The 13,586-nt window shown below is 34.0% G+C and overlaps 1 protein-coding gene across 1 annotated transcript; it reads left to right on the top strand.

Annotated features, from left to right (window-relative positions):
- Positions 1 to 2,709: 2,709 nt before the first annotated feature.
- LOC145014355 (pleiotropic drug resistance protein 3-like) lies at positions 2,710 to 12,947 on the top strand. Its single transcript, XM_078972733.1, has 24 exons — positions 2,710 to 3,137; positions 3,260 to 3,383; positions 4,334 to 4,419; positions 5,399 to 5,483; positions 5,690 to 5,849; positions 5,964 to 6,040; positions 6,558 to 6,611; positions 6,682 to 6,772; positions 6,859 to 7,160; positions 7,259 to 7,540; positions 7,637 to 7,950; positions 8,070 to 8,230; positions 8,327 to 8,430; positions 8,513 to 8,666; positions 8,755 to 8,889; positions 8,992 to 9,065; positions 9,167 to 9,499; positions 9,586 to 9,876; positions 9,969 to 10,052; positions 10,179 to 10,312; positions 10,394 to 10,621; positions 11,451 to 11,622; positions 11,756 to 12,010; positions 12,472 to 12,947. Exons 1-24 carry the CDS (start codon positions 2,755 to 2,757, stop codon positions 12,736 to 12,738), a joined length of 4,350 nt encoding a protein of 1,449 aa, XP_078828859.1. The 5' UTR covers positions 2,710 to 2,754; the 3' UTR covers positions 12,739 to 12,947.
- The last annotated feature ends 639 nt before the right edge of the window (positions 12,948 to 13,586 follow it).

Below are 13,586 nucleotides of genomic sequence, written 5' to 3'. Positions count from 1 at the left end.
GGAGATAGGGGATTAATCTTTTAAGATGGCAAAACAGACAGAGGGACTCATTGAGTCCATAAGAGAACTCGACGAGTCGAGTTGTGTTGTCCCGATTTTTGTATGTTTGAACTCAACGGGTCTAAAGAGACTCAACGAGTTGATTTGCCAAGTCGTGACTGAGCAGCTCGATAAGACTCGACAAGTCGGGGGAATGACTCGGCGAGTTGAGTCGCGATTCCAGGATTTATGAGTTACAGAACTCGGCGAGTTGAAGGTTTGACTCGGCGAGTTGTTCAACCCAGAAGGTTGACTTTGACTGAAGCGTTGACTTTGACCAGGGGTAAAATGGTAATTTTACCCTTATTTGGATTTTTAGTCTTCTGAACAAGTATTTTTGTATAGAGTTAGCCGGGAGTCAGAGGAGCAGCTAGCAGAGATTCCTCACGCACGAGATCAGCATCCAGTTTGAGAGGTGAGTTTTCCTCTAGTAGAACCGGTCGAAGGCACCAAGGTCAGCCCGTATATGTTATGTGTATGACAAGTAGCTGAGTGTGGGCGGGGGCCGTATCTCCTAGTTAGTAGAGTGTGGGCATGGCCTATATCTCATAGCATTATTTGAGTATGGATATATATATATATATATATATATATATATATATATATATATGTATATGTATATATATATATATATATGTATATATATATATATATATGTATATATATATATATGAGTGTTGGATAGTTGTGGATGTACTTGTTGTCTGTGTGATACTTGTATGCATGTTAGTAGCTGAGTGTGGGCGGGGCCTATATCTTCTAGTTGCATGTATATGCATATGGTATGTGGTGATTTGGGGAGCTCACTAAGTTTCGTGCTTACAGTTTTCAGTTTTGGTTTCAGGTACTTCAGCTAGCAAAGGGAAGGGTTCGGGATGATCACATGGCACACACCACAGTTTTCTAGCCTAAGAGATTTACTGATGTTTGATATGAGATTTTGATATGTTAACAAATATTATGATATTTTGAGATACATCGTTTACGATTTTATACTATGGTGATAATATTTATGGTTCTAATAATGACTTAAAAATGAAAAAAAATTGACTGTATTTTTGGGATGTTTTAGAAACCCACTCTTCAACCCTATTCATTTTGTCTCCTCTCCCACCACTACCGAATACTCACTCACTCAGTCTTTGGTCCCCCCCCCCCCTAAACTTGTGAATATCTTTACTGATTCGATTGCAACCTCCCCAACTCCTACATCCTTCTCACCTTCGGTTACATCACCATTGGTTCCTCCCAACCCTACTCATTCTGCCACCACTAATACCCACCCTATGGCTACCCGTGCAAGACATGACAGCACAAATCCAATTCAAAAGCTCAACCTTCATAGTGATGTTTCCTCCCATATTACTCACAATTACTTTCAACCTTTCTGAGTTCCCAATTGGTTCAAGCTATGCAATTTGAATTTAATGCACTTATTTGTAACTATACTTGGATACTTGTGACTCGGTCCTCTAATGAGAACATTGTTAATTGCGTTGGTTGTTCAAGAATAAATTTATTATAGATGGATCCTTAGCTCAATATGAGGCTCGCCTAGTTGCCAATGGGTGTAGCCAACAACCCATTATCGACTATGATGAGATATATAGTCTGGTTGTGAAGTTGGCTATCATTCGGATTGTCTTCATAGTGATGTTTCCTCCCATATTACTCACAATTACTTTCAACCTTTCTGAGTTCCCAATTGGTTCAAGCTATGCAATTTGAATTTAATGCACTTATTTGTAACTATACTTGGTCATAGTGATGTTTCCTCCCATATTACTCACAATTACTTTCAACCTTTCTGAGTTCCCAATTGGTTCAAGCTATGCAATTTGAATTTAATGCACTTATTTGTAACTATACTTGGATACTTGTGACTCGGTCCTCTAATGAGAACATTGTTAATTGCGTTGGTTGTTCAAGAATAAATTTATTATAGATGGATCCTTAGCTCAATATGAGGCTCGCCTAGTTGCCAATGGGTGTAGCCAACAACCCATTATCGACTATGATGAGATATATAGTCTGGTTGTGAAGTTGGCTATCATTCGGATTGTCTTTAATCTTGCCGTATCCCATCATTGGTATGTTCATCAACTAGACATAAAGAATTTTTTCTCCATGGTTATCTTCACGAGACTGTCTATATGCACAAGCCCCTGGTTTTTTGAGATCATAAAATAGTATCATTAATATCAACATTTTCTTAACAGCCAAACTGTATCAATTCTGCCAAGTAAACATGTTTTCCTTTTTTACATCTATGTTTAGAGCATTAACTAGTTTGCATAAAAGTAAAACCTAAAAAACAATTCTTTTACATAATGTGATTCTTTTTTATTTAAACTAATTATCATTTAGATTATTGATTTAAAGTATTATAGAGCTATAACAAAAATAAATATTAATGATCACATGACAAATGATTATAAATATTAAAAAAAGTCAACTGTCTTTGATCTTTATAACTTGCTCAAGGGATCAAGGGTAGTTTATTCTTAGAATGGCGAAAACAATTGAGAATATATTTTCAAGGTATTAAAATATATTTTCACCATTAAACAACTCTTCTTTAGTTAATATTGCGTAATCCATGATGCACTACCTTCACTCCATATGAACGAAAAAGGTTCCTTTTATATATTAATGCTTCTATAATATATATATACCGGTACCATTGAAAGAACAAAGCTCGATAAAGCCATTTAGATGGCTCAATTAGTTGGGTCCGAAGAGATAGAGTCTCTAAGAATTGAGCTTTCTGAGATCGGAAGAAGTTTAAGATCATCATTTCGTCGTCATACATCTAGTTTTCGTGCAAACTCAGAAATAAGTTGTGCAAACGATCATGAAGAGACAGATGAGAATCTTCTAAAGTGGGCAGCAATTGATAGATTGCCAACATTTGAACGTTTGAGATCATCTTTGTTCGATGAAGAAGATGCAGATGGGCATGATGGTAGAGGAAAGAAGGTGGTTGATGTCACAAAGCTTCTTCCTCCAGAACGACACATGTTTATCGAGAAGCTCATCAAACACATTGAAAATGACAACTTGCAGTTGTTACAGAAACTCAGAAAACGAACAGACAAGTAAGGGTTACATTGTTTTTGATCAATACTTGATAATATATGTAAACAATATCACCTCTTATAAATTCTTGATGTAAATTGAGATGTTAATTAGCTTATTACATTTCGATCTGTTTTGTTAGAGTTGGTGTTCAATTGCCCTCTGTGGAGGTGAGATATAAGAATCTTCATGTGGAAGCTGAGTGTGAAGTGGTTCATGGGAAGCCACTACCAACTCTCTGGAATTCCTTGCAAAGTATGCTTTCTGTGAGTATTCTAACTTCACGTTGATTTGATGGGCATGTCAACGGGTTTGGTATGTTGATCTGGTCTAATTGAGCCATTTATATGTATGGTCAAACGTTTGACCCATTGATCTAATAGTTAAGTTATTTTTATAATAATACAACAATTAATGATAAATTCTACAAGAATAAGGCTGCAACTTTATAAAGAAAATTTTAAGTAGAAGCGGTTGGTTTTATATATGATGACAGATATTAAAAAAAAGCTGTGAGTACTTTTTTTTTTATAAAATTTACTTTTATATTCACCTTTTATGATGATACTATTTTTAGAGGTATATTTAAGGCTGATTGGTTTGTTTTGTTGTGCCAAATTGTTAGAAATGCCAAATTGTAACAAAATTATAGCCGTATTTAAAGAAACCGAAGTCATGACTCATGAAACCATAGATTATACTATTTTTACATGACGACAAATTTGTAGTAAAAACTAAAAAAATATTTGATTGGTTTTATGTAGATTTAAAAAAGAATGTTATTCATTTTATGAGGTTATGTATCCGTTGCTTATTAAAAGATTTTAATGCCTGAATTTTTGTGCCTTTGTAACGTCTGGATTTTTTAAAATCTGGGTGCAAAGTGCGAACGTTTCACACAAATCATATCATATGTTTTAGATTTTAGTAGTAACAAACTTTTTAAATATAACTTGTTTTATTATTAAAAATGATGTAGAGTGTAAGTAGTTCGATCTACAACGGAAGTATTTTAAAAGATAAGTAACTTTTTACAATAAAAATTATAAGATATGGTTTCATGAGTCATTCGGTTTCTTTAAATACGGCTATAATGTTGTAAAGAAGTTACAAGAGTTCATAGAAGATGTAAAGACTCATAAGTCATTAGGATGGGGCTTTTACAATTATGAGATTTATTATCAATATTTCAAATCTAACGCTTTCTTTTTCCCAGGATTTTGTCATCATACCAGGTTTAAAGTCTAAACGAGCAAAGATAACGATCTTAAACGATGTCACTGGTGTCATTAAGCCTGGAAGGTATGAATACAACTTTACATTGCTCTCCGGTCTCTCTAGATACTTTAAAGATATTTTCTTATCCCAACTTGCTCATTACAGCTTTATAATAATATCGAATTCTATGAAAAAATCTGTTAGAAGCAATTTAAGAGAGCTGATTTGTACACAACAAATTTTTTTCGTACATAACAATTTATGTTGTAAAATGTTGTATTGTACAACCATTTTAAACTTAAAATGTTGTGTACGAATAAAAACTGTTGTGTACGAATCACTTCCATTTAATATAAGGATATAACGACAAGCCTTTTAAGTCAACCAAAGCATTTAAAAAGTTATGAGTGAAAATCATATCACAAATAGTTGCAATATATTAATAGTAACTCAAAATATTTGTATCTTCAATAATTAAAAGGATTTTAGTACTTAATTGGAAAAGAGTGTTAGTTCACATGCAATACTTTGACAAGCTACGTGGATATCTTTGGCAAACACTAATTAAATTTTGGTGTTTAGAACTTTGTGATAACCACATGATAGTTTTGATTCCATGTGTCTATGATTCTATCTTTGATTTCTTGTTTAAGTTTAGAAGTTAAATTTATATTATGTTCAAGTGAATTATGTTTCAAAGCTAGTTCTATTACCAAGGTAACCATGATTGATTTGCATGCTCCAATTTGAGTAGCAGCAATAATAGATACATTAATGTAAATTGGGTCTAATATAAATATCTTCCTTTTAGAAAACCTTACAAAAGATATTTGGTATATCATACTTTGTTGCATTAATCATCTATGGGAATTCGGAAACTAAATGTAACACAGTTGTTTAAAAGATCTAATCGGTTGTGGCTAACTATATCAAATTGAATATCAAAGATCGTTTTATGTGACTTAACATATTATCCGTATGAAACCTGATGTGAGATGAAATCTTGTAGTTAGTTTAATTGAATTTTGAATAGGCATTAATACACTTGTTCAATGATTTCCAGGATGACTCTGCTTCTTGGTCCTCCAGGATGTGGGAAAACCACTTTCTTGAAAGCACTTTCAGGGAACCTAAACAAATCTCTTAAGGTTTTCAACTTCCATTTTGCATGATTTTGTTAAGCATGCATGAAACATCCATAAACACAATAGAAATAACTAAAATTATACGAATATATTTGAAATGGAATAAGCATATTTGAGAAGATAAGAAAGATACTAGTTGTAGTGTATAGTTGAGAGGTATTACATATGAACTGCATTTACTTACGATATGTTCTTCATTGACAAAATAGATAACTGGTGAGATTTCTTACAATGGATACAAACTAGATGAATTTGTAGCTCAGAAAACTTCTGCTTATATAAGCCAAAATGATTTGCATATCCCTGAGATGACAGTGAGGGAAACACTTGATTTCTCAGCCCGTTGTCAGGGTACTGGAAGTCGTGCAGGTATGCTTGTTTTCCTACTTCATGCACACATTCAACAATATTGTTCAGTTTTGTATTCTATCCTAAGGAATGATGATTTGAGAACTAAATGAAAATCGTTTTCTTCTCATCAAGAAATTATGATGGAGGTTAATAGGAGGGAGAAGGCAGGAGGGATTATTCCAGATCCATATATAGACACTTTTATGAAGGTAACATATCTAAATCTTACAAGTAAAGCTTAGCTTTCATTCGATCTTTGCCTAAAGTTCTTGACATAATGTTTTGTTGTATATGGAGACTAGAGTTATACCTCCCATCACATAAGACACTTCAAATCATTTTTCACTATTCTTGACATCTTCATCAATTCAATAACTTGGTTTATCTTCATTATTGTTATAATGCTATTGTATTTTCAACATACTGTTTTATATAACTCAAACTTCCTCTAGATGAAAGAAAAAGAACTTGTAGTAATGTTTTTTGTCCCGAAAGAAATGATCAAAATTAATATCATTTGAAGCTATAGAATTTTATGTTATATGATCTTTCTAAAACGAACATCAAGATATTTGATGATGATGAACTTAGAGTCTTGAAAGAAATAAGATATTAGTCATGTGGTGTGGCCTCTCAAAATTAGAAAAGTTTCAAATATTTACATTTTAAAAAGGAAACCTAATGTGCATTATATATATCATACTCAACCATGTTTAATATCTCTAGGCAATTTCCATTGATGGACAAAAGACAACTCTTCAAACAAACTACATCTTGAAGGTAATTCTATTACTTCATGTATGAATATACATAATCTGTTAATTTTCTCACCATTATCATGGTATCCCAGATTCTTGGCCTTGATATATGTGCTGATACAATGTTCGGAGATGCCATGAGGAGAGGAATCTCTGGTGGTCAAAAGAAAAGGTTGACTACAGGTAACTTCTTATAAAGCCTATTAGAGTATTATCGATCCACATGTATATGTAAATAGGATCTAACTAACATCTATGGTTCTTTTCAGGGGAGATGATTGTGGGTCCCACAAAAGCTCTTTTTATGGATGAAATATCAAATGGCTTAGACAGTTCCACTACGTATCAGATAATCTCTTGTCTTCAGCAGTTAGCACATATCACAGATGCGTCTGTATTGATTTCGCTTCTTCAGCCATCACCAGAAGCATTTGATCTCTTTGATGACGTCATATTAATGGCAGAAGGGATGATTGTGTATCATGGACCTCGCAATAACGTTCTAGAGTATTTTGAGGGTTTTGGTTTTAAGTGCCCTGAGAGAAAAGGTGTAGCGGACTTCCTCCAAGAGGTAAGTAATCATGTCATCACCATTATCCCTTATTAAAATCTCTTACTTTTAGAAGATAGAATCATGTTTCTTCATGCAATAAAAGGATCGATTCACAGGTTGTCTCAAGAAAAGATCAAGCAAAGTTCTGGTGTCGAGATGAACAACCATATAGTTATATCTCAGTAGAGAACTTATCAACGAGATTTAAGGAGTCTTATTTGGCAAAAGAAGTAAATGAAGATATTTCCAAACCCTTCACTAGATCACAAAGCCATGAGAATGCCATTTCTTTCGATGTTTATTCTCTTTCTAAATGGGCTCTGTTTAGAGCTTGCATGTCTAGGGAGATTCTTCTCATGAAAAGGAATTCTTTTATATACATCTTCAAATTAGTCCAGGTATATTTAATATTTCATTTTTACTCAAGTCTACCTTCATTTTCTATTACCTTATTAGATGTCTAAAGATGTGGGTAATTAATTACTTCTTTGCAGCTTGTCATAATTGCATTCATCACAATGACTGTATTCTTTCGAACTAGATTGAAGGTTGATGTTCTTGATGCGAATTATTACCTTGGATCACTCTTTTATGCACTCATAATCCTTTTAGTGGATGGGTTCCCAGAATTATCGATGACAGTTTCACGACTTTCAGTTTTCTATAAGCAAAGAGATATGTACTTCTATCCTGCTTGGGCTTATGCAATTCCTGCATCTATTCTTAAACTTCCATTATCAATCTTGGAAGCCATTGTTTGGACAAGTCTCACTTATTATGTTATTGGATATAGTCCTGAACCAGGGAGGTAAGCATCTTATAAACTATTTCATCATATATAAAGTATTAGATTAACGATTTTTTTCTTAGAAAGTATGATAATATATATACTAGTATGTAAATTTTATTGTTGCATGTGTTTTATAGGTTCTTTCGCCAGATGTTGCTCTTATTTGGGATGCACTTCACGTCAATATCCATGTTTCGATTTTTTGCGTCGTTCTTTCAGACTGTGGTTGCTTCCACAACTGCTGGAAGTATATCGATATTGTTTTTGTTATCATTTGGTGGCTTCATTATACCACAGAGTAAGTTTCTTGTATTGCATCTTCTTCTTTTTTTCTATTAGAATGCCTTCGATAGATTAATAAATCAAACTAAAGAATGGAACTTGTTACATGTAGCTGCAATGCCTTCTTGGTTAAAGTGGGGATTTTGGGTTTCTCCACTTTCATATGGTGAAATTGGACTTGCAGTGAATGAATTCCTTTCTCCAAGATGGAACAAGGTAAATTAGTAGAAAGCTTATTTTGATATACAAACCTTAACGTTTTTATTTTGTTGTTCATCCTTTTGACTTCTCTAATCAGATAACGTCTACAAACACAACCATAGGGCTACAAACGCTTCAAAGTCGTGGATTAGACTTTGATGGATACTATTTTTGGATATCACTTGGTGCCTTGTTTGGTTTCGCTTTGCTATTCAACATAGGCTTCATCTTGTCTTTAAGCTACTTGAAGGGTAACTTCATTTTTTAATACTACATGTCAACTTTGAACGTAGAGAGTGTGATGCTTTTGTTAATTAATCATTTTGTGTAATACTTTAGCCCCTGGTACGCGTGCTATAATTTCAAAGGAAAAGTTTTTTGAAGTACAAAAAAGTAAAGGATCTAAACACCACAATCATCGAGATGAAACAACTAAAACTTCTAATACTCATGAGATCACAGAGCTTCATGAAGGTTAGGGTATTTTCTTTTTTCTATGTAGCATTTTGGCTTCTCTTTCTTCAATTAATGGTATGTATATGAATGATTAATGACATGCATCCTCTTATCTTACAGGAAAAATGGTGTTACCTTTTGAACCACTAACAATTACATTTCAAGATCTACAATACTACGTCGAGCCTTCACCTGTAATTAGTCAAATTAAACTTTTCAAATCCATAATGTGTTGGTTATTTGTTGTTTAGATTATGCTATAGGCGATTGTTCTTTCTTGTTCATTTGATATTAGGAAATGAGAGAGCATGGCTTCACTGGAAAGCGACTTCAATTACTTCACGACATCACAGGAGCTTTTAGACCTGGTGTTCTTACAGCATTAATGGGTGTAAGTGGTGCTGGAAAAACGACACTTCTTGATGTTCTTGCTGGAAGGAAAACCAGTGGAACTGTTGAAGGAGAGATTAAGATTGGAGGTTATCCTAAAGTCCAAGAGACTTTTGCTAGGATTTCAGGTTATTGTGAGCAAACTGATATACACTCTCCACAAATTACAGTTGAAGAATCTGTGATATTTTCTGCTTGGCTTCGTCTTCATCCAGAAATAGATTCAAAAACTAAATACGTATGATATAACTTTACACAAACATCATTTTTCCAATTACTTTTCTTAACTGGATGTAACGTAACCTTTTTTGATGGCGTGTATAGAAATTCATAGAAGAAATCCTGGAAACAGTTGAGCTTTATGCAATAAAAGATGCGTTGGTTGGGGTTCCTGGTGTTAGTGGTCTATCAACAGAGCAACGTAAGAGGCTAACAATTGCGGTAGAAGTTGTAGCTAATCCCTCCATTATTTTCATGGATGAACCTACTACTGGACTTGATGCTCGATCAGCTGCCATTGTCATGCGAGCTGTGAAGAATATTGTTGATACAGGAAGAACAATTGTATGTACTATTCACCAACCCAGCATTGACATATTCGAGGCCTTTGATGAGGTAAAAAAGAGATACTTGGAATTCTTTCTTTAACATTAAAATTCTTTCTTTTAAAAAGTATCTCATTTGTTACCCTATCCATGTTCCTATAGTTAATCCTCTTGAAGAATGGTGGGCGTATGATATATTGTGGGCCACTGGGTCGTCATTCAAGTAGTGTCATTAAATACTTTGAGGTTAGTTGGCTTCAGAAAAAAGATGCACGTTTTAGATATATATCATGTCCCTTTTGTTATTAAGTATGTTGTGAGGTTTGAAAATAGTAACTTGAATATAATCACATGAAATCTTTTTTGAAATAGAGCATTTCTTCCGTGCCCAAGATTAAAGACAACTATAATCCAGCAACTTGGATGTTAGAGGTAACTTCAGCATCAGTGGAAGCTGAACTTGGAATTGATTTTGCTCAAATATTTTCTACTTCGGCGTTATACAAGTAAGTAACACATTTAAGATTCCCCAGCTTTAGGTATAAGATACGAAAATCAACACACTTTTATGTGTTTTCTAATGTCAGGAGCAATAGAGACCTTGTAAACACATTAGGTAAACCCCCTTCTAGTTCAAAAGAGTTGTATTTTCCAACACGCTTCCCACAGAATGGTTGGGGTCAGTTCAAGGCATGTTTATGGAAACAACACTTGTCATATTGGAGAAGTCCATCATACAACTTGATGCGTTCTCTACATATGCTTTTTGCTTCATTTATTTTTGGGTTACTCTTCTGGGGCCAAGGGAGGAAAATGTAAGTTAAATTACTCTTGCATTCTTTTTTCATAATTTGATGATATGTGACGATAGTGTTACAATGCATTTGGAAGTACATGTTAGAGTAAGGGATCATAATAGAAATTAAACACATACATAGACACATGTAGATATATTTAGTGCTTTGGTTGCATGTTGAATCGAAAAGTACGCATGAAATGGAGGCACATAGTTATAGAATTTGATAGCTTACTCTATTGAAGCTCTACTTCAATTATCTAGGGCTGGTTGGTATTTTGTATTATTGGTATTTCAAGATAACCTAAAGAGGCATAATATGAAATTTTATACGAGGATAAAAGAAGCTATATGACAAAGTAATTTATAATGGTTAAGAACTCTTTTTCCTAGAACCATTCATTGAGCAATCTAGAGTTTGAAGCCAATAATCATAGTCTTTGAAGCCAACCTGTTCCCTAGTAATTATTAAGTTCCAAGAAGTATAAGACATTATAGAGGAAAGTCTCAACCTCATGTCAAAGCTTAAGCCAATAGAAAGAAAGATGAAACAATTATTTACATGTAATCATAACTTGAACATTGAGACAAATAGATTTACAACACTGCAAAACCCTAGTGAGAATGCAAATTGCTTTTTTAACATAATGGGAACAAGGGCAAGAAATGTATATGGGAAGAGTAGACTTATGGTTTTATAAATCTAGAAGCCTACTCTCTTAGCACATGAACTAAATTGAATCTTTATTATAAACATGGATGGTTTCTATGTCGAAGTTCAAGTTCCTTTATATTTTTTTTCAAATACACCCTAAAATCATTTGATATGATATCCATTTGTGTGACAGACATAACCAACAGAGTTTATTCAATGTCCTTGGTTCGATGTTTTCTGCTGTACTTTTCTGTGGCATAAACAACTCCTCTTCAGTTCTACCATATATTTCCATGGAGCGAACTGTTCTGTATCGTGAAAGGTTTTCTGGAATGTATGCATCATGGGCTTATGCTCTTGCACAGGTATAAATCTTTCTTTTATACATCTAATAGTATATACATATATATACGGTTCTTACTAAATGAATTGATTTTTGTTGTGGAGATATTTATGATTCTTTTACGTATAAGGAAATGTTTTGATTTTATCTTGTAGGTGACAATCGAGTTTCCCTATCTCTTTGCCCAATCACTTGCATTTGTATGCATCACGTATCCTATGATTGGATATTATTGGTCAGCCTATAAGATTTTCATGTACTTCTATGCCTTTTTGTGCACATTGATGTACTTCACCTATTTGGGAATGCTACTTGTAGCAATGACACCAAGCTTTCCTGTAGCTGCAATTCTACAGTCTGCATTCTACACGATATTTAACTTGTTTGGTGGATTTTTAATTCCTAGACCGGTAAGCACCTATTAATTCTTAACTTGCCTAATATTTAAGAAGTTGATTTATGGATTGAAAATCCATTCTTCTTTACATTTTGTGGTTCACTTTGGCATCTGAGGTCTCCAAGATTTACAACATTCAAATTCATATCAAATTCCTAATTTGCTAGAAAAGATGTAGCAAAGTCTAAAAACGAAAGAGTAAATTTGGTTCGTTGGTTGCTAAAATGGTGAATAGATCAACTTTATTGTAACATCGGTTGTTTGACCTCAAAAGTAAAGTGTAATTTTAGAAGAATCGACAAAGGGATGGCACTTGGTGCATAATCTTCCTAATTTGGCAAAGACTAATGAACGCAAGTTACAATGTTATCTGGCATAAATATACACATGAAAAAGAAAACAAAAAATGTGTTTCCCAAGTTATGGGATTGCAGGATTGAAGGTTTTTGTGAAACTTTTTTTGTTTTCTTGCAGAAAATTCCTAATTGGTGGATCTGGCTGTATTATTTGACTCCTACCTCATGGTCGCTTAATGCAATGCTTACTTCTCAGTTTGGTGATGTGAAGAAGGAGATTCTAGTTTTTGGAGAAACTAAATCTGTGGAAGACTTCTTAAGAGATTACTTTGGTTTTCATCATGATCAGTTACCACTGGCAGGGGTTCTTCTTGCACTATATCCCATCATTCTTGCTTCTCTATTTGCATATTGTATATCAAAATTGAACTTCCAGAGAAGGTAAATTTTGTAGGAAAACATATGCATGTCCATTTAAAGTTAGTGACTATGTGAATCTAGATTGTAACAAAGTGAGTAAAGTTCACAATTCCTTAATTAAGGTGGATTTCGTCTTCTATAGTAGTTGTATAGTAAACGATCATGGATGTTCATACCTATAGCAGAATATATACTCGATGTCAAAATGCAATTTTAGTTTTTGTTGTTGTATTATACTCGCTCTGCTTCATTCCAAAGTTATTAATATCATATGGTTTTGATATATTTATTTGACTTTGATCATTTCAAATGTGCTTCAAATCTTTGACAAAAATCAGTATCATTAAATTAATACATCAAGCAATATCAAGAAATATGTTTTTTTAAACATCAACTTTGAATGATTTTGGTCAATGGATATGTGGTAATTACATGAGGCTTCATGCCCTGAGTCATTCATGTCACCACCTGGGTGGCCTAATTAAGGTTATTAATGGGGTTAATGACATGAGCGAGCATATTGTTGTCGTTCCAAAGCCGCCGCCCATTGGATCGGAGGCCGACCTCAATGGTGGGTTTGTGATGGATGCCCAGCTACTTGATCGTGTTTTTAAACTACCTGTCACCACCATCAAAAGCATTCCTCATAATTGTTGTATGGCTTTCTCTCAGGCTTTGTAACTAGCCCTTTCCACCTAACCAGCCCTTTCCAAGGTGGTTGCTCATCCTGGATCCGTTGAAGTGTGAGTTGCTTTGTTAATTCTTTCTAGGTGTACTCTTCAAGTGTTTAGGCCCAAGAATAGGCAAAAAAAAGTAGGTCATACAATAGGAAGTCTTTGCAACATCGTAATATCCTGAGCACATTAGCTACTT

Source organism: Lactuca saligna, chromosome 9 (genome assembly GCF_052625555.1).
Source record: "Lactuca saligna cultivar CGN05327 chromosome 9, ASM5262555v1, whole genome shotgun sequence".
In the NCBI taxonomy this organism is placed as follows: domain Eukaryota; kingdom Viridiplantae; phylum Streptophyta; class Magnoliopsida; order Asterales; family Asteraceae; genus Lactuca; species Lactuca saligna.
The sequence above is the reverse complement of the archived record's forward strand: the minus strand, read 5'-3'. Positions and strand labels throughout refer to the sequence as shown.

Excerpts from the sequence above, each read along its gene's own strand:
- LOC145014355 (XM_078972733.1), top strand. The coding sequence starts at position 2,755 with ATGGCTCAATTAGTTGGGTCCGAAGAGATAGAGTCTCTAAGAATTGAG. Across the intron at positions 4,420-5,398 it reads GGTGTCATTAAGCCTGGAAG|GATGACTCTGCTTCTTGGTC; the intron begins GTATGAATACAA and ends AATGATTTCCAG. Across the intron at positions 5,850-5,963 it reads GGGTACTGGAAGTCGTGCAG|AAATTATGATGGAGGTTAAT; the intron begins GTATGCTTGTTT and ends CTTCTCATCAAG.